Below are 22,118 nucleotides of genomic sequence, written 5' to 3' on the forward strand. Positions count from 1 at the left end.
TGCTTTCCCATGCCAGAGATCGACTAATTCGGGAAGAACCAGTTGAAAAAAGGCTTAGAAAATGTTGCTCCACTCGGCAACTAGACTGGAGACTCAAACCTCTGTCTTTCTTCGTGCGGTCAAGCACTGTAGAGTGCAAACGCCACTTCTACTGAGCTATACAGGCTCCTAAAAATATAATGGCAGTGGTGGGATGGGTATCTTTCCCATAGTAGTAAGATTTTCGTTGAAAAGGTCAATGGAGCTGTCAGTTCTTTAGCACATTCTATCAAAACTCATGGTGAAATTCCATCCAGTCCCACAGCTTTATTGACATCCAGAGTACTCAGTATTTGAAACACACTCTTCTTGCACTTCTAAATCTCAAACCCTCCCTATCTCGCTAGTATTAAAGCCTACTTCTCGGATGAAATACCCCAATAAAGTAGAGTTGTTTATTGAATGAATCGGTATCCTGATGATATCCTGGCCTTCCAATTCTCCCCTCCCATGGAACTTCCCCAAGTTGATATCCAAGACTATTATAATCACCTTCCTTGTAATTCCACATACATTCCCTTCTCTTTGATACTTCTGCATGTCTATTCATCTTCCAAGTCAAAACCACATGGTCACTCTCTCTCTCCAACTTGGGGAAGAGATGCCATCTCAGTTGTAATCAGCTCTTCTGATGCTATGACCAAATCCAAAACTCTTGAACCCTGTGTTCCTTCTATTAAATGTTGCCTAAGACATTTGTTCCTCAAGAATTCTAAAAATTCCATTCCCTTCTTACTATGTGCATTTTCCTCTTCCCAGTTTATGCTGCTATAGTTAAAATCTCCCATAGCAATTATTCTTCTTGTGCTTGCCAAGCTCAACTGCCTAAGCATCTCCCACTCCTCATCCTCTGTGCTTCTTGGCTTGTAGCAACACCCCACTAAATATCCTTTCTTGTCCACTTCTACATCATGCCATATACATTCAAAACCATTAGTGTCACTGCCCTCCAAAGCCTCCACTCTGAGAGGACATAAGTCATCACTTATCATAAGCAGTACTCCACCAGTGCATTTTCCCTTCCTATCCTTTCGAAAAATGTTGTATCCTACTACTTCTATTTCTGTTATTATATAATCTTCGGACAGGCTGATGCTATCAGTGCCACTAATTCATCTTCTTTATTCCAGATACTCCTATCATTAGTATCAGGGGTTCCCAACCCTATGCCCGCAGGCACCATGGCGCCCGTTGACCAACTTGTGTGTGCCCGCCGCTGTTCAACCATGTGCCATATAGTTTGAAATAATCACGCAACAATTCATGGCGTGCTATATGACACATGCATTAATGATAAATGATGAGTATTAAATGCATACAATGTAAAATAGACGTGCATTCGAAATTGTTCATTCCAGTTTAAGAACTGGAATATCATCATATTCTCCTAATTATGAAGCACTGGCCAATGAAATGCAATGCCAAAGATCACACTGACTTACATATATATGTTTAAATTTTTATATGATGTGAACTTTTAAGTAATAAAACATTTAATTATAATGTAAACTTTGTATGTATTCATTTAACAAAGGCATTCAAAAAATTTGCCTGTCGCCCTATGGGTATTTTAGAATGTGCTCTAGGAAACAAAAAGGTTGGGAACTCCTGATTAGTATAAAGCATAAAAATGTCACTGTTTCTATACCTATCCTTATCCCCTCTTGACTTCACTGGACTTAGCATCACCCAATGTATTCTCCCTTCTGCCAAGTAGCTATTCCCACAAGAGGCCACCCCTGCTCCCATTCATCCTGATACTTCTAGTTTCCCTGCATTCACACACTGACTTGTTCAGAGAACAGCAATCTTTCCATATGCCTACATCCTTTCTCATTCAAATGCCAATGGTCTCTTGCATACAGTTCCTTTCTGTCCTCAAATGTTCTCCAAGAATTCACATATTCCAAACCTCTCTTCTGACACATTCTGGCTATCAAGCTATTCATTATTAATGCTCTTCTACTCAGCTCATCATTATCATAATTGGGCAACACACGCACACACTATCCTCCCTCTCTGAGTTCTCTTCTGTACAACCTCAAGCATGAATCTCAGCTCTCTCACCACCCGATTTACACTGCCTCTCAAGTCATTCGTGCCCACCATTACAATCATCTCATCTATCCTTTCACCCTGCTTAATTGGCTTAGCCCCACTTTCCGTCATTACTCTAGGCAAACACTCCTCTGATGTCCTGTCTTGCACATCACGGATTATTGTGTCTTCATACATCACACCTCTTACCACTCTGTTCCTTGATTGCTCACCTGCATCCCTCTCTCCTCTCTCTAATACTTTCTCTCCATGTTCCCACTACTTACCTACCATCTTGGTATCTCTCTATCCAGCATTCCCTTGCATTCTTCTCATTCCCTCTCTCCTACTGTTTCTATTCTCTCCTCTTCTATCATTCCATAATTCTCATTCCCCCTCTTCTACTGTTTCTATTCTCTTATCTTTTATCATTCCTATAACTCTCTCCCACTCCTACTCTGATTTGCCTTGCATTCATCTCTTCCATTCGCTTGATGTCATCTTTTACACTTCTCAACTAATTCCCGAGACATTCCACCTCCTCTTTCAATTCATCTCTCTCTGCAAGCTACCCACTCTTACTCTCCATTCATTTTCCCAATTAAGACTATCTTAATTGTCTTAATTGGGAAACTTCACAATTATTCAAACTTTCCATCCCCACTCTTATTTTTTCATTTATATTTTGCTCGTTATTCTCTCCCTCTATCACACTGCTCATCTCTCTATATTCTCCTGCTTCTGATGCAAACCTGCTGAGGTCAGTTATGGTAATCTCTAACTCACAAAGTTCTTCCCATTAAATAGCTATCTCCCTGCCTGTCTGGAATCAGAACCATGTGGAATAATCAATGTTGCTTAAAATTATATAGATTATATATAGAGGTATATCCTCCTCTGAGGATATACCTCTATTTCAACGAGGGAGTGCTTTCTCAGCAGTATGCACATAATGTTATTCAGTGCTACTTTTCACTTGACCTTAGCAACATAGCTGTACAGTTGATTCTGGAGTATGTCTGTATGCTTTTTGTAGCAGATGCACTTGCTTAGCCAGTGGGAAAGAAAATAAAAATCTTTCATTTGCCTTGTAATGCTAAAGAAAACAGGGCTAAGTAATACTTGGGAGATTCTTCAGAAAAGGAAACTCAAACAAGTTTACGGTCTGAGTTAGCAAAAATCGACTAACATTCACAGTTCATGTGGAAGAAAAACTGGTTTAGAAAAGGTCAAGGGTTTTAAGAGTATGCCAAAGATTATTTGGTAGTCTGGTGAGCCAGTAAACAGCCTGCATTAGGCCACTTTTAATAGCCTTGACCCTTCCTAAACCAGTTTTTCTGGTTTAGAACAAATACCTCAGTATTTCTTTCAACTTGGTCAGTAGCATTGAAGATGTTAAAACAATTTCCATTCTGAGCATTGAAGTCTTCAAGGAAGACAGTTTCACTGCTTGAGTAGTTGGATTGCAGAAATTCAAGCTTGAGACAATAAAAGGGCAAAATATTAAACCAAAGAATAAAGAGATGATTTTTAGTTTACAAAGGTACAGGTACTACCTTTGTGATAGAAGGAATCATACAGAGTGTAGTTTGAGTTGAGATGAAGAGCAGTTGTTTTGATTATCACTTTGGGTTTTGTTAGAACTTCAGACTTCAGCTGCTAACCCACCCTTGTGGGTGGATCAAGGATTAGATAATCTGGAAACCCTTCTTCAAGACTAAACTTGCAACTGCTATGTATTTCAAGACACTTCAAATGAAATGCACCTCCCACTTAAAGACATTCAAAAACATTCATGCCTACAGTGCAAATAATGTTTCTTTATTGATTATCTGTTCTCATACTTGAATGATTTATGATACTTTTCATGATTAGTGATAGAGAAAAGTTTGAGCTTGACACACAAATGGAAGGTGAAGGACTAGAGAATATCACTCCTACAAAAAGAGTATTCAGTTGCTTGACCACAGCATGGCTTTGACAGTTCCCCCAAATAGCTATACTTGGACTACCTATAGTCGGTATCTGGCAGATGGAGCAGTACCAGAATTACTTTTATTTGGTTGGGAAGCTTACTTTATTATTACCTTCATTACCGTCAGATATAGATCGTGTGTATTATGAAGTGGCCAACATGTGCATAACTATTTTGCTGCTGTACTCTCAAATGAAGAGATTCTGAGTATGTTTGACATTCCCTTCAAGAGTTATCAGCACTGAATCTGTGTGTGGGGGTGGGGGTAGGGCCCTAGGATATTACTTTGAGGGGTAGTAACAGCTGCTTCAAGACACCCAGTAAGCATGATGTTTCATCATGTGAAGAAAGTGATCTGCCACCTTTAAGTGGCAGATCTTCAAATGTTCACCAGAGCACTGTTCATGGAAACATGCCAAATCTCATTGCGGAACAGTTGGCTTAGATAAGATCTATCTGTCACTCATCAGGAGGCTCATTAGAGATCCAAACATGCATTTGACTTTCAATTATCTTAGCAAACTATTTTGGATTGCATATTAAATCCAGAGAGAATTCCATTTCAATATAGCAGTAAGCTAATTTTGATTCCTGTTCATTATTAATTATTTTCATTTTTTTTTTGTGTTTTTTTTTTATTTATAGTATTATTGATTTTACCTACAAATTCAGCACCTTCATTAATACTTCCAGAAATATTAATGGAAAAGAAGTGGATTTTGCAGAGGACTATTGAAATATGCTGCCAACATTAATGTTACTGAAGCAGAAATAGAAGGTGAAATACTTCTGGATATTTTTTTTTGAATGAGACTCTCATTTATCTATAACATTTCATTGATCTTTGCCCAAACCACTGAATACAGCATAAAAACGTATGAAAAAGTTCAAATATTTTCTTGGAATTGAGTTGATGGTATGTATCATTGTGGGAATCTTAGAATGGTGTATCAAGAAATAAGAATCTATTAATTGATCATATAATTAAATTCTAACTTAATGACAATCATAACAAAAAAAGTGGAGAAGGAAACCTGTTGCAATCAGAGGTGAAAGTTATGCTAATATTATTTAGCATTACAGATACCAAACATTCTGGTTATTCTTTTTTGGTTGATAAAATGAACCTCTCCTGTTAGCAACTGCCAAATGATCTCTGAGAAAAGATTTGAGTATACATACTACATTCCACCAAATTTGCCTCATGTCTTTTCACTGACATACAGAAGCAGAACCAAACAGAAGCTTGCGACCAGACTATCAGAAAGTGATTGGGATTTTAGTTAATGTCATTACTGTTGATGAATCATATAAATTAAATAGGAAATTGTATCAAGTTGATCATTCCCTTCCCCCAAGCTAAAATAAGCTTGTTAAGCATGACTGAATGTGAAAAGCATGCTCATAATTTTATTTATTTATTTATTTTGCAATCAGAAAGAAAGAGTCACTGTGGTACTAAATGATATCTTCATTTGGAAGATATCTTCAATTCCATTGCATCAGCAGTGCAGGGACTATTTTGATAGGGGATCACATCAATTAGTTTCTATTGTATGATTTCGTGAATTAAAAAATTTCCAAATCTTTATTTTTCATTGTATACATCATTTTAGGAATATTACTGCCTTCATTGAGTTGTTATTTCCCATGCTTATCATAAAAGAATTATTTGTTGTATAAAGATTTTATACAGTCCGTACTTAAGGGAAAAAATTCTGGATTTTTTTAAACTATTTTTTCTATAATCAACATAAAAGTGAAATTATTTGTATTGTTGGTAAATAAATGATTTTTGATGAAATCAGTGAGAATAAAAAATGATTTTTTCTCTTTCATATATAACTTTTATTAACTAATAATCCATTGAATTAATAATCTTGATAAATTCATATAGATTTAAATATCTATTATAGTCACCTCTCATTATAACACACTATTGTAGTCTAATTAACTGACTGTGCAAAGTAAATTACATAATGAAATAAAGAATTTAATATAACTCACTAATATTTCATGATGAGTATCTCTGCACCTCATTAGATTGAAAGGTATGTGCTACTTGAAGCAAGAATGAACTAAACGAAGGTAACAAAGTGCTTCTGTTTTGCCGCTCTCCAGCCAGTCACATGTACTATTAGGACCATGGGAAGAGACAATTTGGTCATTAACAGTTGTAAGCAAACATAGCCAAAAAGCAAAGGATACTTACAAGACGTAAGGTTATTCTACAGAACAGGTTAAACAATAAAATTACTAAGTTTAAATTTACCACTAACATTAAATTAAGATATTTGTATCTAGAAATTTCATAGAGTCATATACAAGAAAAACGATTATTCATGTGCATGAACTTGAGAATATCTCTGTGTGTGTGTAGTGGTGGGTTTTTCCTTTCACTTATTTCCAACCTTAGGTGACTTTGTAGGCATTACTCAAGTGTTCTTGGTGAGATTTTTTTCAGGATAGTTCACCATTGCTCCCCCCCCCCCCCCCCATTTTATCCAGGCTCAGGATCAGCATACGGCTGGGACATATTCATGACTGTAATCCATATGTGTCTGTGGGGGCCAGTTTGCCTGTTCTGGGGACATAAAAACCCAAGTTTCTGGTGAAAAAATCCCCTGCATCTGCATGAGACCAGCTAACTCACCTTTCATCAAAAGAGACCAGATAAAGATTCCTCACATTGCTGATGGGAACCAAACCCAGGTCTTGCCGACCAAAGGGCTTTGTCTATACTTGACTAAACTATAGAAGCTCGTGTGTGTGTGTGTGTGCGTGCGTGCGTGCGTGTGCTTAAAAAAAAAAAAAAAACCTTGTGTATGCGTGACAGGTACATATGCTGCATTTTGAAAGTAGGATTATTGGTGAGAGTTTGGTGTTACTGTTTCCCAGAATTTGGAAATTTTTAAGACGTCATTCTGATTAGGATTGGGTTGATTCCAAGCTTCATAATATTCTTTAAAGAATCTCTGAAATTTCGAAGAACTTGTGAAGAATTTTTGTGTTGTCCGTAGCTTCCTGTGGCTAGTAGAAACTATGTTCTGCGATCCAGATTTCTTGGCTTAAAGGAAATAGATGCATTCCAAATATTCTGATTGCTGGATGTCTACAGTACGACCAATCTGGCCAAAATAGGAAGATTGCAGGAACAAGAAAACAAGATTAACCAAGTTTATCTTTTGTGGAAGGTAGGATCAAGGAAATCTTTTTTATTGACTTGAAGATTATCTGAAATTCAAATTTTTAAGGACTTTTGAGACATGTTTAGAGAGGTCTTTTATCCAAGGAATGGAGATTATCTTGGTGTCAAAAAAATAGGCTATTAGTAAGAATAGTTATCGAAAATGTGTTACTTTGGATGAAAAATAGCTGTTCAAACTCTTTTTTTTTTTTTTAGCCTGTCATTCTTGTTTGAGTGTGTCCTTGGAGGAACAGATAAATGTTACCTTTGAACGTGTGTGTGTGTGTGTGTGTGTGTGTGTGTGTGTGTGTGTGTGTGTGTGTGTGTGTGTGTGTGTGTGAATTTAGTGCATAGAACCCTATATTCATCAGAAGACTGTATCTTCCAGCAAACGTAGACTTCTTATAGACTGAAAAGCTGAGAGTGCCATCCATTTCTCTCCTTATTAGAGCATCCAAGAAATAATGAACTTTTAATGACCAAGTACTCTCTTGCCATGGTCCTAATAGTACATGTGACTGGCTGGAGATTGGCAGAACAGAAGTACAGGGAGTTCTCACTTTACAAATTCCTGCTTTACGAATTTTTTAGATTGGAATTTTGATTTTAAATTGTGCCATCGTAGATTTTTAATGTCGATGAGACTGACCTTTTTTTGGGAACAGATGCCTGCAATAACTTGCACCGTAAAAGACAGTTTTATGATGCAAATTGCATCGACAGGTTTTAAAGATCAAAAGATTGCATCACTCTACTATTAGGAGGAAATTTTGCTGGCGATTGCAAGTTAAAACCCTTGTTTGTGCATCAAAAAATTTGTGATTCAGAAAATCCAAGTAGCTTAAAAGGAATTAATAAAGATACTCTCCCAGTAATATTGAAGGCAAATAAGAAGGCTTGGCTCACGGGTTCGCTATTTGAAGATTAGCTTATGTATCACTTTGTTCCTGAAGTGAAACTTTATTGTGAGAAAAAACAAATTCCATTTAAAGTGCTTCTGATAATTGACAATACACCTAGCCATCCCTCATCAGTAGCTTACATTTACCTTAATGTAAAAATAGTATTTTTACCTCCAAATACAACTTCTCTTTTACAACCAGTGGATCAGGGAGTGATTGCAATGTTTAAAGCACATTATCTCAAAGAGACTTTTAAAATGTTAATAGAAGCAACTAATAAAGATGGAAACTTTTCTATCAAAGAGTTTTGGAAGAGATTCAACATTTTAGATGCAATTCGGGTAACGAAGAGAGCCTGGCATAAAGTTTCCAAAAAAACTATGAAAGAAATATGGCATAAACTTTGTCATCAGATTAATGATAATTTCGAAGGCTTTGAAGACCCAACAAAGATTGTGAATTCTGAACCTCAAGAGAGCTTAGGTATGGCTAGCCAGTTTCAAATGGAAGTTTTGGAAGGTGATGTTAATGAGCTGGTTCATATGCTCCAATGATCTCCTTGAATTAGGAACAAGAAAGAAACAAAGAAGATAACGAATATGAAGTTTCATATTCGTTAAAACTCCAACTCAGTTTTTTACTTTAAAAGGCCTAGAAGAAGCAATCTTTGAATCACAAGATTCAGACTTTGAACGATTTAGTGAATTTTTCCGCAAAATGAATAATGCTTCTGCTTGCTGTCGAGCTATTTTAAGTGAAAAGAAGTGAAAGTCAACGATGCAGATGACACTCGAGGCCTTCTTTGAAAAAAAAATATATATATACACTGAAGCTTCCTAATATATCTTCTACTACCTCGACGTCTGCCAATTCACCTGGTGATATAAGAAATGAGCTAATGTTTTTTCGAATAATCTTTTTTAATTTAAAATTTTTCTTATGTTATTTTTTAAATATGTAAATCTTTGGCCAGTAAAATCTTTTCTTATCATTTAGTATTAATTTTATATTTTATATATTCCTTCTTACAAATTTAATTCTCACTTATAGCATTATTTCTAAGGCAAATAAACTCCGCTTTAGGAATTCCCAATTTACGAATGGTCGTCAGGAACCAATTAATTCATGAAGGTGGGAACTACCTATACTTTAATTCTTTCTTGCTTCATGTAACTTCAGCAGCTCACTGTATGTTTCACTCCGATGTGATGAGATTACTCATCATGAAATATTAGTGAGTTATATTAAATTCTTTATTTCATTACATAATTTTATGGGTATCTCACATTTACAGTATCATTAACACTGAAAATTATGTATTCTAACAGCATTCAAATCCAACAAGATCTCATAGTATTAGTGCTAGCGAAAGGAAAGTCACGATAACAAACCATTTCTTTGGTTCCAATTTGTTGACTATAGTGAGAGTTGACTATTTTTTCTTTATTCATCTTAGCTCATAATGGCATTAATTGTGGTTTTCATAATGGCTTTTATTTGTATTGCTTGTTTTTACTATTCAGAGAATGAGGATGAATTAAAAAAAGTCATGAGAGTAATAAAGCAAGCAGATTTATCACTAGATGGTGTGGATTTGAGAAACAGACGACACAGAACTATGCTTTTGCATTTCGATAATAAGCGTACAAGTCAGCTTGCCTTGTCTCTTCGTGCTCTTCAGAGAACATTAAAAGTACGTTCTGTTAGATTAATCAAGTAGTGTTTATGCATTTAAAATAAATGTATTAGTGCTATATGTTTATATTAACATTTTGACTTGTGTTGATTATACTTATTGTGATTGATTGACTTTGGCTTGCTGTGAGGTCTAAGTCAATCAATCACAATAGGAAACACGTTAAAACTGAGAATGCCTCAGTTACTGGACATTTTCAGTTTTAGTGTGTGTGTGTTTTAATGTGAATTCATATCTTGCTGAATAGATATATTCATCAGGATATGAATACAACTATATATAAAAGATGGCTTCAAAGATTTAAGAAGCATTTTGGAATTTCCATGCAATAAAATATGTGGTCAAAATTGGTCCATAAACCACAAAGTAGTTATTAAATATGTGACCAGATTTGTTAGACTTGTACTCTCATTAGCTATGAATTTATAGCTGTTGAAACTGCATTATACTGACGATGCATACCATGAAGAAAGTGTAGCTAAGTGGATGAACATTGACTTAAGACACACCTGTTGTTCATCACTAGACGGACCTGAAATTATAAATATTGTTCTGAATCCTGATAAAAAGAGTGAATGTGTGTTGATGATGACAGTGATGAAAATGAAGCAGATGCAGATCTAGACTTGCTGTTGACAAGTTTGCACTGAAGGATGAATAAATCAAAGAGCTAGAACACTAAACCTTTTTTTCTTGTCAGGATGGAACAAGAGCTAATGAATTTTTATTTAATGTGTGAAAAATTACATCCAAGTACATTAAGCAACTTCACTGGGTTGAATGTTTAAAAACATAGCCAAGAAAAATGTGTGTGTGTGTGTCAGAGCAGTAGGCCAACATCAGATATTTCTGTGGCTTTCGACTTCAGGCACTGCAAATGTTTCACCTGAAACACTGTAGATCTATGATGAAACAGACAGTAATCCTGACAGTCCTCAGTTTCCAGACCTTCCTGATTAGCAAGATTTCTACAACACTAATAACTGAAAACTGAATGGTAAATATTTGTATTCCTATCTGTTATCAGTTTCTAATGTGATTTCAGTATTTTCATTTCTCTTAGATTTTGTGTTATTCTTTTAATCTATAGGCATTGCTAATTAATAATACTTGTCCTTTTCTCATTTTCTTTTCATGAATTTTTGTGATTTTTTTAAAAATTTAAATTATCCAATTTTTTCAGGATAAAGAAGATGAACTGAATGCTATTGATGAACTTTTAAATTCACCACTCACATCTGAAATTATGGAACAGTGGATTAAGCGTTATCCTTATTTTCTACCTCTGGAATACAGCTGAAGTTTTTAACTGTTTGTGTATTAGATATAACAGTAGGTACTTTTCACATCTTAATATTACTTACTTAGCAAAAGTCATAAAGAAGAAAAGTTGTACACGCTTAACTTCAAATTAATTCATCCATATTGAGCTCATAATTTGAGTGAACCTTATATAGAAATCTTTGCATTTCTATATAAGGCTTCAGTGTACATGCCTATTTTTATATCTGTCTTGTGGGAACAGAACACCAATGTGGGCACAGAGGTGGATGAATTGGGGGTCCTTAGGATATTGCAAAATCTCAATGTAAATACACCCTCTGTTCAAAAAGAAACCAAACTTTTCGAAAATAGAAGAAACTAGTGGTACCACCTGTTGTATCTTTTTGTTGTCAAAAGCGGTGACCTTCATAAGTGTTGTGTCAACTGTTTGTGACATTTGTTTCATTAGAAGCCGAGTTATAGTGCCAAGACTGACAGTGTGTTTTAACAAACAGTCGGTCGTCACAATATTCATGCCGTACGCGATGAATTCTCGCTATCAATTGCTTCAAAACTTCAATACAAAACTTACCATTGACCTTTTGGCCAGGTGGAACGAATTCTTTGTGGATAATACCCTTGGAATCGTAGAAAACAAATCAGCATTGTCTTTACTTTCGACTTCTCCAAGCGACTTTTTTTGGATGCTCCTCTTCTAGTGGTTTCCACTCAGCAGTTTGGCACTTTGTTTCAGGCTTATACTCAAAATACCACGTTTCGTCACCAGTAACGATCGTTTAGGAGGTTTGAGTCCTTACAGTTTGAATCCTTTAATGAGGTCCTTGCAGTGTTCAATTCAATACGTTTTTTGGTCATCGGTTAACTTGTGGGAAACAAATTGCGAAATCAATTTACGAAGGCCCAAACGCTCGGTCAAAATGTTGTGCACAGTTGATTTTGGAATCCCCACTTCATCTTCAATCAATCTCATGGACAATTTCGGGTTATGAAATCATGCACTTTTTGGATGTTAACTTCGCTCAGTCCAGTTTTTGGATGCCCCGGCTTTTTGTCGTCCTCAAGCATCTCACGACCACTTTGAAATTGTTTAAACCACTCGTAAACTTGAGTACGGGATAAGCATTCATCACCGTATGCTTTTTGAAGCATTTGATGTGTTTCAGTAAAACTTTTACCAAGTTTAACACAAAAGTCAATCGCAGCTCTCCATTTGAAACTCATTTTCCAGCTGTTCGTCAGGACACACTGTCACTCTTGGCATTATAACTCGGCTTCTAATGAAACAAATTTCATAAACAGTTGACTACAACACTAATGAAGGTTGCCGCTTTCGACAACAAAAATTATTACAATAGGTGGTGCCACTAGTGTCTTCTATTTTCGAAAAGTTCGGTTTCTTTTTGGACAGAGGATGTACAGCTGTGGGATTAGATGGGATATCAGCTAGGGGTTTTGTGAGAATTTGCAAGGGAACTGGCAATGCTTGACTAAGCAGTTTAATTTAAGTCTCGGCTCTGGTAGAGTTCGAAAGGAGTGGAAAGAGAGCAAAATTATTTCTTTGCATAAGGGAGGTTCTAAGACTACAGTAGCAAATTATAGACCGATCAGTATCTGAGGCATGGTTTTTTTAAAAGTACTAGAAAAATTGTTAAAAAAGAGAATTCAAGAATGGGTAGATAAAAATATGATACTGTATGAGGGTCAACATGGCTTTGTAAAGAGTCAATCATGCCTTAGTAATTTGCCAACTATTTTCTAATAGAGTAACAGCTGTTGGATAAAGGAAATGGCTACACAATGATTCTGCTGGATTTTGCAAAAGCATTTGACAGAATACCACATGAAACATTGTTATGTAAGTTAGAAGAAATGGGAATGGATGTGATACTGGTTAAGTGGATAAGAGGGTGGCTGCTGGACCGATATCAAAAAGTGGTATATGGAGGGGCAGAATCGAGGCAAAAACAGGTGACTAGTGGTGTGCTGCAAGGTTCAGTGCTGGGACCATTGCTGTTTAATTTGCACATAAATGATATAGGAAATAACCTGAAAGGAAATATTCAGTTGTTTGCTGATGATACAAAATTATTACTATTATTACTATTATTACGGGCAACTCCAGGGAGTCATTAGACTCATCGAGCGAGGCCCCAAATCATATTCATCACAACTATTTGACATTCATACAGTATCTATCATACCTCGCCTTAAACTCATTCACTGTCACAGCATCCACCACAGATTCAGGGAGCGCATTCCACTCATTCACTACTCTAAAAGTAAAGAACCCAGCTCTAACACCTTTACTAACCACACTTTTGCCCAGTTTCCATGGATGTCCCCTAGTCCTCCCACAACCAGCCCTGTTCTCAAAAATATCTTCTGAATTAATTTTATAGAAACCCTTCAGTAATTTGAATGTCTCAATCATATCTCCCCTCCTCCGCCTATCAACCAATTTTTGCAACCCACAAATCCTCAACCTGTTCTCATACGGTTCATTCCACAGACCTGCTATCATCTTGGTCACTCGCCTCTGGATCCTCTCCACCTCCTCCCCATCAAGAAGAAACCTAGGTGACCAAATCTGAGCACAGTAGTCTAGATGGGGTCTTATCAAGGCTCGATACAGAGGAACAATAACCTGCTTGTCTCCGTATTCTTCAGCAACCAAGTGATTTGATGAGCTGTTTTGGTCACTTTTGCAATGTGTCCCCTAAATTTCAATTCCTTATCTACCAACACTCCTAAATCTCGTGCCTCATCAATTTCCTGGAGCACGGTTCCACCAATGCAGTAAACTGCCGCCAATCTTTTCACCCCAAAATGCATAACCTTACATTTTGCCACATTAAACTGACATCCATTCTCCTTAGCCCAGACCTCCAATCTATCCAAATCATCCTGCAAAATTTTGACGTCATCTGCATTCACTATTGCCCTACCCAACTTCGCATCATCTGCAAACAAATGAACTGTTCCTCTCAGATCATTTCCTATATCATTTATGAACAAATTAAACAGCAGTGGTCCAAGAACAGATCCTTGTGGCACACCACTAGTCACAGGCCGTCTTGTGGACTCTACTCCCGAGTAAACCACTCTCTGATATCTCTCCGTCAACCACCCTCCTATCCATCTCACCAACCCTATGTCCATTCCCATATGCTGCAATTTACTGATTAGAATTCCATGTGGAATCCTGTCAAAGGCCTTGGCAAGGTCCAGTAGAATCACCGTAAACCCATTACCCTTATCCAGTTCAGCCGTCACTGTTAGGTATTGTAATAGGTAGGTAGAGTAATAAATTAGGTAGAGTAATAGTTAATCAAGGCAATGTAGAGTTAATCAAGGCAAGGTGAGCTTGTGGGATGATTTAAATTGGCTGTCAGTATGGGCATAAGTTAATGGGTGTTATTTTAATGTCGAAAAATGTAAAGTTATGCATTTTGGGATAAATAGATTACAAGCTGTGTATCACATTGATGGCACTGTATTCAAGGAAATAGATGAAGCTAGAGATTTAGGGGTGGTGGTGGTAGACAGAGAGTTAAAGTTTAGAGGACATATTGCTAAGGTTGCTAAATTAGCCCATAAGATTACTTGGCTAGCGAAGAACACATTAACAAGTAGAGATAAGGAAGTTGTAATTCCTCTTTATAAGGCCTTGATATGCCTACATCTGGATTACTGTGCTCAAGTCTGGTCCCTTAGGTTTCTTGGGAATGTGGAATCGGTGGAGAGGATTCAGAAGCGACCAAGATGGTGAGTGGCCTGTGGAATGTGCCCTATGATGATAGATTGAAGGTGTGTGATTGCAGAAGTTGGTTGATGGAAGAAAAAGAGGGGATATGATAGAAACATTTAAGTTGCTTGAAGGATTTTATAGGATAGATGCAGGGGATATATTTCAGCACTTGGCTAGAGAGAGTAGAACAAGGAGTCATCCCTAGAAGTTGAATAAAGGTGTGGTCAGTAGGGGTGTGAGGATGGGATTTTTTGCTTGGAGAGTGGTGAATGAGTGGAATGGGTTACCAGAGTCAGTTGTGAGTGCTTTTTCTGTTAATGGGTTCAAGAAGAGGTATGATAGATTGGATCTCCTGCGATGATTCTTCAAACTCCACAGAGGTGCCTGTATAATAATAATAAAAACTGGATATTCCCCCCCCTTCTTACTTCTGTTATGTCATTAATATACAAATTAAATAGGAGCAGTAGTAGTACAGAGCCCTAAGGCATTCCATTAATCACCCTCATTTGCCTGGATTCCACTCAACCATACACTACCCTCTTATGTCTTGGGGTCAACTGTTCCAACTTGTAATTGTTTTCCATGTCATATTCTATCAGCTGGCTTAGCAAAATCCAGCAGTATCATGGTATAGCATTTCCTTCATCCAATTCTGCTGTTCTTTTATTATAAAATGAGACTTAGGGACCTACTTTTTACAAAGCTATTCTTCCACCTATAGAGTACCATATCGCTCTCCACCCATTCCTGAATTTTACCTTTAACCAACTTTTCCAATACTTTAACCATTCCAGAGATACTTATTGTTCTGTAAATTGTTATTTTGCTTTGGGGTCAACTTTGTGTAATGGAACTATCTTACCTTGTTCCCCACCCCCTTGAAACCTTTGCAGAGCTGAAACTTAGATTAAAGAATATAATCGGAAGAACTTCTAGTTCTCATGCACATTCTTGTAGCACACGAACTGACATATTGTCCTGTCCTGCTGTAGATTATCTTTCTATAATCATTTCTTCTCTTGCTTGCTACATAGTGAAAAAATTCTTTTGGATTTACTTTGTCCTGCTTAGCTAATTTTCTCTAATCTGATTTTCCCTTCTTTACCACACTAGTTACCCTTCTTGCTTGTGCTTTATATTGCTCATGAGCATGCTGATCACCTTTTTGTTTATATTTCTTCTGCAATGCTTACTTTTTTTGCAGTTCCTACTCTATGTTGCTGCTAATTGACTTAATCTCTACTCAGTGCATTCCCTACATCTTCTGTTCCTAGTCATACTACACTATGGAACAAATGAGCTTTTGCTCTTGATTCAACAATACAACATTTCACTTTACATTAGGCACAAAGTTAAATTCCCTGCTAACCCCGTGGATGAAATTCATTGCCTATTTTAAGACCACCAGTCTTGCTTGCTAAGTTGTGTGTTATAGAGTTTACAGCATGTAAAATCAAAATCAAAACGCTAACAATTTCTACACTGATTCTGAGTACAATATATACATTGAAAACTCTGGTATACCATTTACATCCAGTGCTCTCTTCAAACAAGCATTTGTTCCAGTAAACAAAGAAACATCATTTAAACATTCACCCGTGTTTAAGTCCACTGCTACATTGGGATCGAGAGAAACAGGCTGCTGTTACTGCAGCTGTGTCAGCTTGTCTCTAACATAAAAATTCTTCCCTGCTCCTGTATGGACTGTAATGGGCATGAACTAGAATACCAGTACTTTAGAACAAATCTCTGGCAATCAAATCTGCACAGGAACCGAAAAGAATAAGTTACTCGTAACAGGCTCTGCATAGGTCACAATTGTGTTTTTCTCTCTCACTCACACACACATTTCTTTCTGCTGAAGGATGATGACATGCCTATACTACAATATCCTTTAAACAATTAATCATCTTTTAGTAATAAATATAGTTTTTGTTTTTATTTTACCACTTCTGCTTTTAGCAGTCTGCTTGCACCTTGTGTTTTTGATCAGATTTTATCTGATATCTCTAATATTGCATGTGGTTTTATCTTTTTTTTTTCTTTTGAAAGGAACTTGTATCATTATGTTTACATTTATATTAATTTTAATCTCATTCTGTTTTATTTTATTTTATTTTTTGTCTATTCAAAGGTTTTTACACTATGTCTTATACTTGTGTAATCTGTTAATTTTTAACCTTGAACTTGGCATATTGCATCCTTGAAATATATTATAGAAAAGCATAGGTGTCATTGATGATTCATCATGTTTTTACTGTATAATTAGTGTCTGGGGGGAGGGTATATTTATAATACTCACTAATTTTTTGTGGTTTTCTAACCAGTCTTCAGAGCACAATTATAACTATGATAGGCACATAACACTAAACAACATAATTTAGGAAAACAATTTAAATGGTAACTGACAATAGAATTAATGTCCTTACATGGGTCGAATAATCACAAAGTTAATTTAGAGAAGTCAAGCCAGTGGGTCTTAAAATAATAATCTCTCAGATCTTTGGTAAATTAATGCATCCATACTTTTTGAGGTTAGGAGAGTGTTTCATGGCTGATGTTTGTTTTTTTTTAAATTATAGCTGATGTTGATTATAAAAATAGTCTCTCAGACCTATAATTACTTTTATGTAATTATAGGTCTGAGATGTGAAGATGTGATCCTATGTGAAGGAGTATCCAGAGCATGGCCTGCCAATACCAACTTTCCATACAGATGATCATGGATGTCATTTTTTGTGTTCTTCAATCCAAATGTTAACTGATGTACCAGTCTATCCTCCTTCCACTCTCTTGGGACTTTGCTGGAGCTGAGACTTAAATTAAGTAGCCTAGTCAAAGGCATTGCCAGTTCCCCTGCACATTATCTTACTGCTGTAGATTGTACAATATCCTAAGTATCTCCAGTTCATCAACCTCTGTTCTTGCATCAGTCCCTGTCACTGCTGTCATAACCAAATCTGCAAGGGTATATCATCCAAGTGAAAAGTGTTCACTTAGTACAGCTCAATTTTACCTGCCTCTGTCACCTCTCTATCATCTGCACTCATTAAAGTTATCCTTCCATAGTCATTCTTCCTCCTACTTGCCACATAACAAAAAAACCATTTGGGATTTCCTTTCATCTGCTCAGCTAACTTCTCATAATCTGAGATCCATTCCTTACCATGCTGGTCACCTTTCTCCTTACATATCCTCCACACTTTGCAGCTGTTACTTAATGATATTACTCATCTAACTCCTATCTGATTTACCTTTCTGACCTTGGGTATACAGCTTCCTCCAGATACCCCTTGACTATCCTCCATACACTGTGAACATCCTTCCATGCAGATCTTTATTCAATGATATTGCTTCAAGCTGAATCCTAAGTGTATCATAATTACCTGCTTGTAGTTTAACATATATCCTTCTTAACTAGAATTTCTACATGTTTTACTACCTCCTAAGTCAAGACTTACATGATCACTTTCCCCAATTGGAGGCATTGTAGCACCTTAGCTATAGACCTCTGATCCTATAACAATATCCAACACTCGTACCTCGAGACATTCTGCTTCAAGTAATTTTCTCTTAGTAAGTGTATAAATTCCATTTCCTTCCTGTCAGGATCTTTCCTCCTTCCAATCTGTCTCCAAAAGTTGAAGTCCAACATAATAATTACTTGATTTGCATTTATTGTACTAATCTGATGTCTTCCTCATATACCAGCATATTTGATATTTCTTACTGCATTGTGTCAGGACACATCTCCTGAATGTGAAGGCTTTTATTGGTTGCTGCTCACAATTTTGTTGAGGAGATCACAGTACTGGTCACATCAACTTATTTTTAATTTATTCACCTAACTTCACTGATCATGAAGTGGGTTTCTAAGAACTCAAGTTTTGATTTCTAAGAAACCAAGTTACTTGGCAGGACAGGCCATTGACTCATATATGAAATTAAAGATGAGATTTCACTGATACCATTATTAACTTCTTCAGAAAACTACTACAAATAAAATTATTGCAAGTATAAATAATTTAATTACAAATGTCTGTTAATTTAAAACATGAAGAATGTTAGACTCTTCTGGTTCAATTATTATCCAGAAAACTACTACAAATAAAATTATTGCAAATATAAATAATTTAATTACAGATGTCTGTTAATTTAAAACATGAAGAATGTCAGACTCTTCTGGTTCAATTATTATCCAGAAAACTACTACAAATAAAATTATTGCAAATATAAATAACTTAATTACAGATGTCTGTTAATTTAAAACATGAAGAATGTTAGACTCTTCTGGTTCAATTATTATCCAGTTTGTGAATCAAGAACCAATACTCATGTGAGATTAAGTACTATTTATATTGCTGAGCAGGTATTCATAACGTATTTCTTATCTTATGTCTTTTAGATTGAAGATCACATGTTGAAAATTTTCCTTTGGCTTTTACAAGGAGGGGGGGGGGGGTCTGAAAATATCTGATAAAAAATGTAGAACAAAAATTATATTAAAGCAAGTGATATAACCACAATAAAGAACATACTAGTAGCAGAGTTATGAGTTCTTATATCCTCATATGTTCTTTCTTGTGGTTATATCAGTTGCTTTAATATTATTTTTGTTCTAGGTATTTATCAGTACTTTCCAGATCCCCCCCCCTTATACTGCATTAGGTTTGAGTATGTATAGTCTCTGCAGTTTCTTTGGATTTTCCTTCTGTCTATATACGGGGTGGCCATAAAATAACTTTCTTTGGAGGTCTGTAGCTAAAACCAATAAACAGAATGAGACCAAATATTATATTGAGATTTTTGAAGGCATGGGAAGATGATTTCCGCAAAAAAAAAAAAAAAAAAAAAAAAAGATTTAGTACCAGAAGTCGCCAATAGGGGAAATTTTGATGTTGGTGGAGCCGAAAAACAAGTGGATAATTACATTAAAGGCAGATAAAATGGAATAATAACATTTTGATGGCGTAAGCGACAGCCGTGTCACTCATTCAGCTGGATATGTTGTGCGTTACAATAATAATAATAATAATTAAACTAAAACACCAACTTGCGAGAGACACAGAAATTAATGTAGTGATTGAACTCACAGGAAATAATGTTTTATTCATCAGAATCAGGGTCCCCTGGACCACATGCACGATTTTCAATGTGCTGACCTTTCTTATGTACAACAAATTGCATCCGGTGTGCGACATGCTGTACAGCTGAGCATAAGGAGTCGGATTGGATGTTCATAACAGCCCGTTTTATGTTCTCTTTCAAGACATGCAAGTTGGGAATGCCACCAACATACACAACGGATTTCAAATACCCCCACAGCCAAAAGTCACATGGAGTGATGTCCGGGGATCAAGGCGGCCATGCCGTCGGAAAGAACTGACTGATAACTCTCTCATCTTCAGATTATGAAGCGAAGCCTTCTAAATTCCCGAAGGGCCGCTACAGCATTGCACTGCTTAAGGTAAAACAACTTAACAAGTAAAGCACACGGAGGCAAGGTAGAACACATAATTTGTCAGTCATTCAAATAACTGCCTGAACGTTCCCAATCCCATTTTAAGTGGAATTGGAATTGGTGGCACTGCTGTCACGTACACACAGTAAAATTTACCTTTTTACCTGCGTTTACTGCAAATATTTGACTGCTTTCGGCTCACCAGTGCCAAAATATCCCCTATTGGTGACTTTTGATGTTAAATCTTTTTTCTGTGGAATTCATCTCCCCATGCCTTCAAAATTCTCAATATAAAATGTGGTCTCATCCCATGTATTAGTTTTAGCTGCAGATACCTCCAAAGAGGGAAAGTTAATTTATGGCCACCCTGTATATATCATTTGGCTTTTTTCTCAACATCTTTTGTTTGTTTTGTCTAACTTCTCCTGACTGGCCTGTCAAGCTTACATAACAATTTGTCCCACATGAAAAAAAAAATTTAATAAGGTATAAACAACTAACCACAGCCATATTTATAACATGAAACCATTTCATTTTTCTTAAAGTAAGTGAAGTGATGAATTTTAACTGTGGCATACTCTAGAAATTCCATTCCTTAGATGTTGCTGATAATGAGTCAGCTCTGATTTAATTGCTAATTCAATATACAGTATACTTGGTTAAAGTGTGTTTAGCAAGTGCATGAGTAGTAGATTTTTTGCTTGGAGAGTGGTGAGTGAATGGAATGGGTTGCTTGAGTCACTGCTTGAGTCAATTATTATTGCATGGGAACCATGCAATAATAATAATATCTCCTTGCCATTTTCTTGCACTTGGAAAAATGATAATTCATTTTGTGTGATAGAATGTAACTTACACTAGTAAGTTCATTTTTTAACCTTCAGTGTTTGTATAACAGTCTGTGAAGACAGGTTTCTTTTTTTGATTACACACAATTTGAGTTACTTCTGTTTATAATTAATTCATACTTTTCATACATACTTTCATAGCCATTTATCTAGTTATGAATTCAATAATATTTCAGTTTTATTCATAAAAGTATCTATATTTCATAAAGGTAATAGGAAATTATTTTCTTATTATTGTGTTTGTCATGGCTGTCTAATGAGACTTACTTTGAAAGCTTCTCTCTGAACAATACATCATCAGAATTTTGCAACCTTAATTAATTTTAATCCATACTACTTATTATACAATATTTGTGTATTTTCTTTTTTATACAGATTTGTTAGAAAATATCAAGGATTCTCAACATCCAGGATTCTTAGCCAGCATGTTTTTCTCTTTAGATGAACAAATAAATGTTTGAAGGCCTTTACTGTAAAATAAGAAGAGCCAATAATCTTCTGTGATAATACTCACATTGTTTTAACAGTGTTAAAAATGTTTTTTTTTTAAGTACAAAAGACATTTGTATAGCTTGTTAAGATAGGTGAATAATTTTATATTTGTATAAATTATGAGGTGTGTATTTTCAGAAGTTGTTAATTGTGAAACATTTAGATAATTTATAATTTTCATGTGACCATGTTGGAAAATGTAGATGTTAAGTATTTGATAATGTATAATAAGAGAAAGTTGTATATTTTTATAATTGTGTGTTTAAGTTAACATTAGTGCCACAAATTCAGTAGCTGGTGATGATCAGAAATGGTGAATTCTACAATTATTTGTACAGTGTTATTACACATGGATGATTAGATCATTATAGGTATTTATTTTGCCTAGTTGAGTGACAAGTATAAAATTTACATCTTTTTTTTTGTGTATGTACTGCTAATATGTC

The 22,118-nt window shown here is 35.8% G+C and overlaps 1 protein-coding gene across 1 annotated transcript in view; it reads left to right on the forward strand.

Moving 5' to 3' along the window:
• Positions 1-21,683, forward strand: part of LOC150094373 (uncharacterized) — a 76,266-nt gene extending 54,583 nt beyond the window's left edge. The window contains exons 5-7 of the mRNA XM_090412455.1: positions 9,664-9,833; positions 11,020-11,168; positions 21,556-21,683. Coding sequence (XP_090268581.1) covers positions 9,664-9,833; positions 11,020-11,136 — 287 coding nt within the window. The 3' untranslated portion in view covers positions 11,137-11,168; positions 21,556-21,683. The remainder of the gene's footprint in view (positions 1-9,663; positions 9,834-11,019; positions 11,169-21,555) is intronic.
• Positions 21,684-22,118: the final 435 nt, after the last annotated feature.

This window comes from Typopeltis vanoorti, chromosome 22 (assembly GCF_054136105.1).
Source record: "Typopeltis vanoorti isolate ZY-2024b chromosome 22, IOZ_Tvanoo_1.0, whole genome shotgun sequence".
NCBI lineage: Eukaryota > Metazoa > Arthropoda > Arachnida > Uropygi > Thelyphonidae > Typopeltis > Typopeltis vanoorti.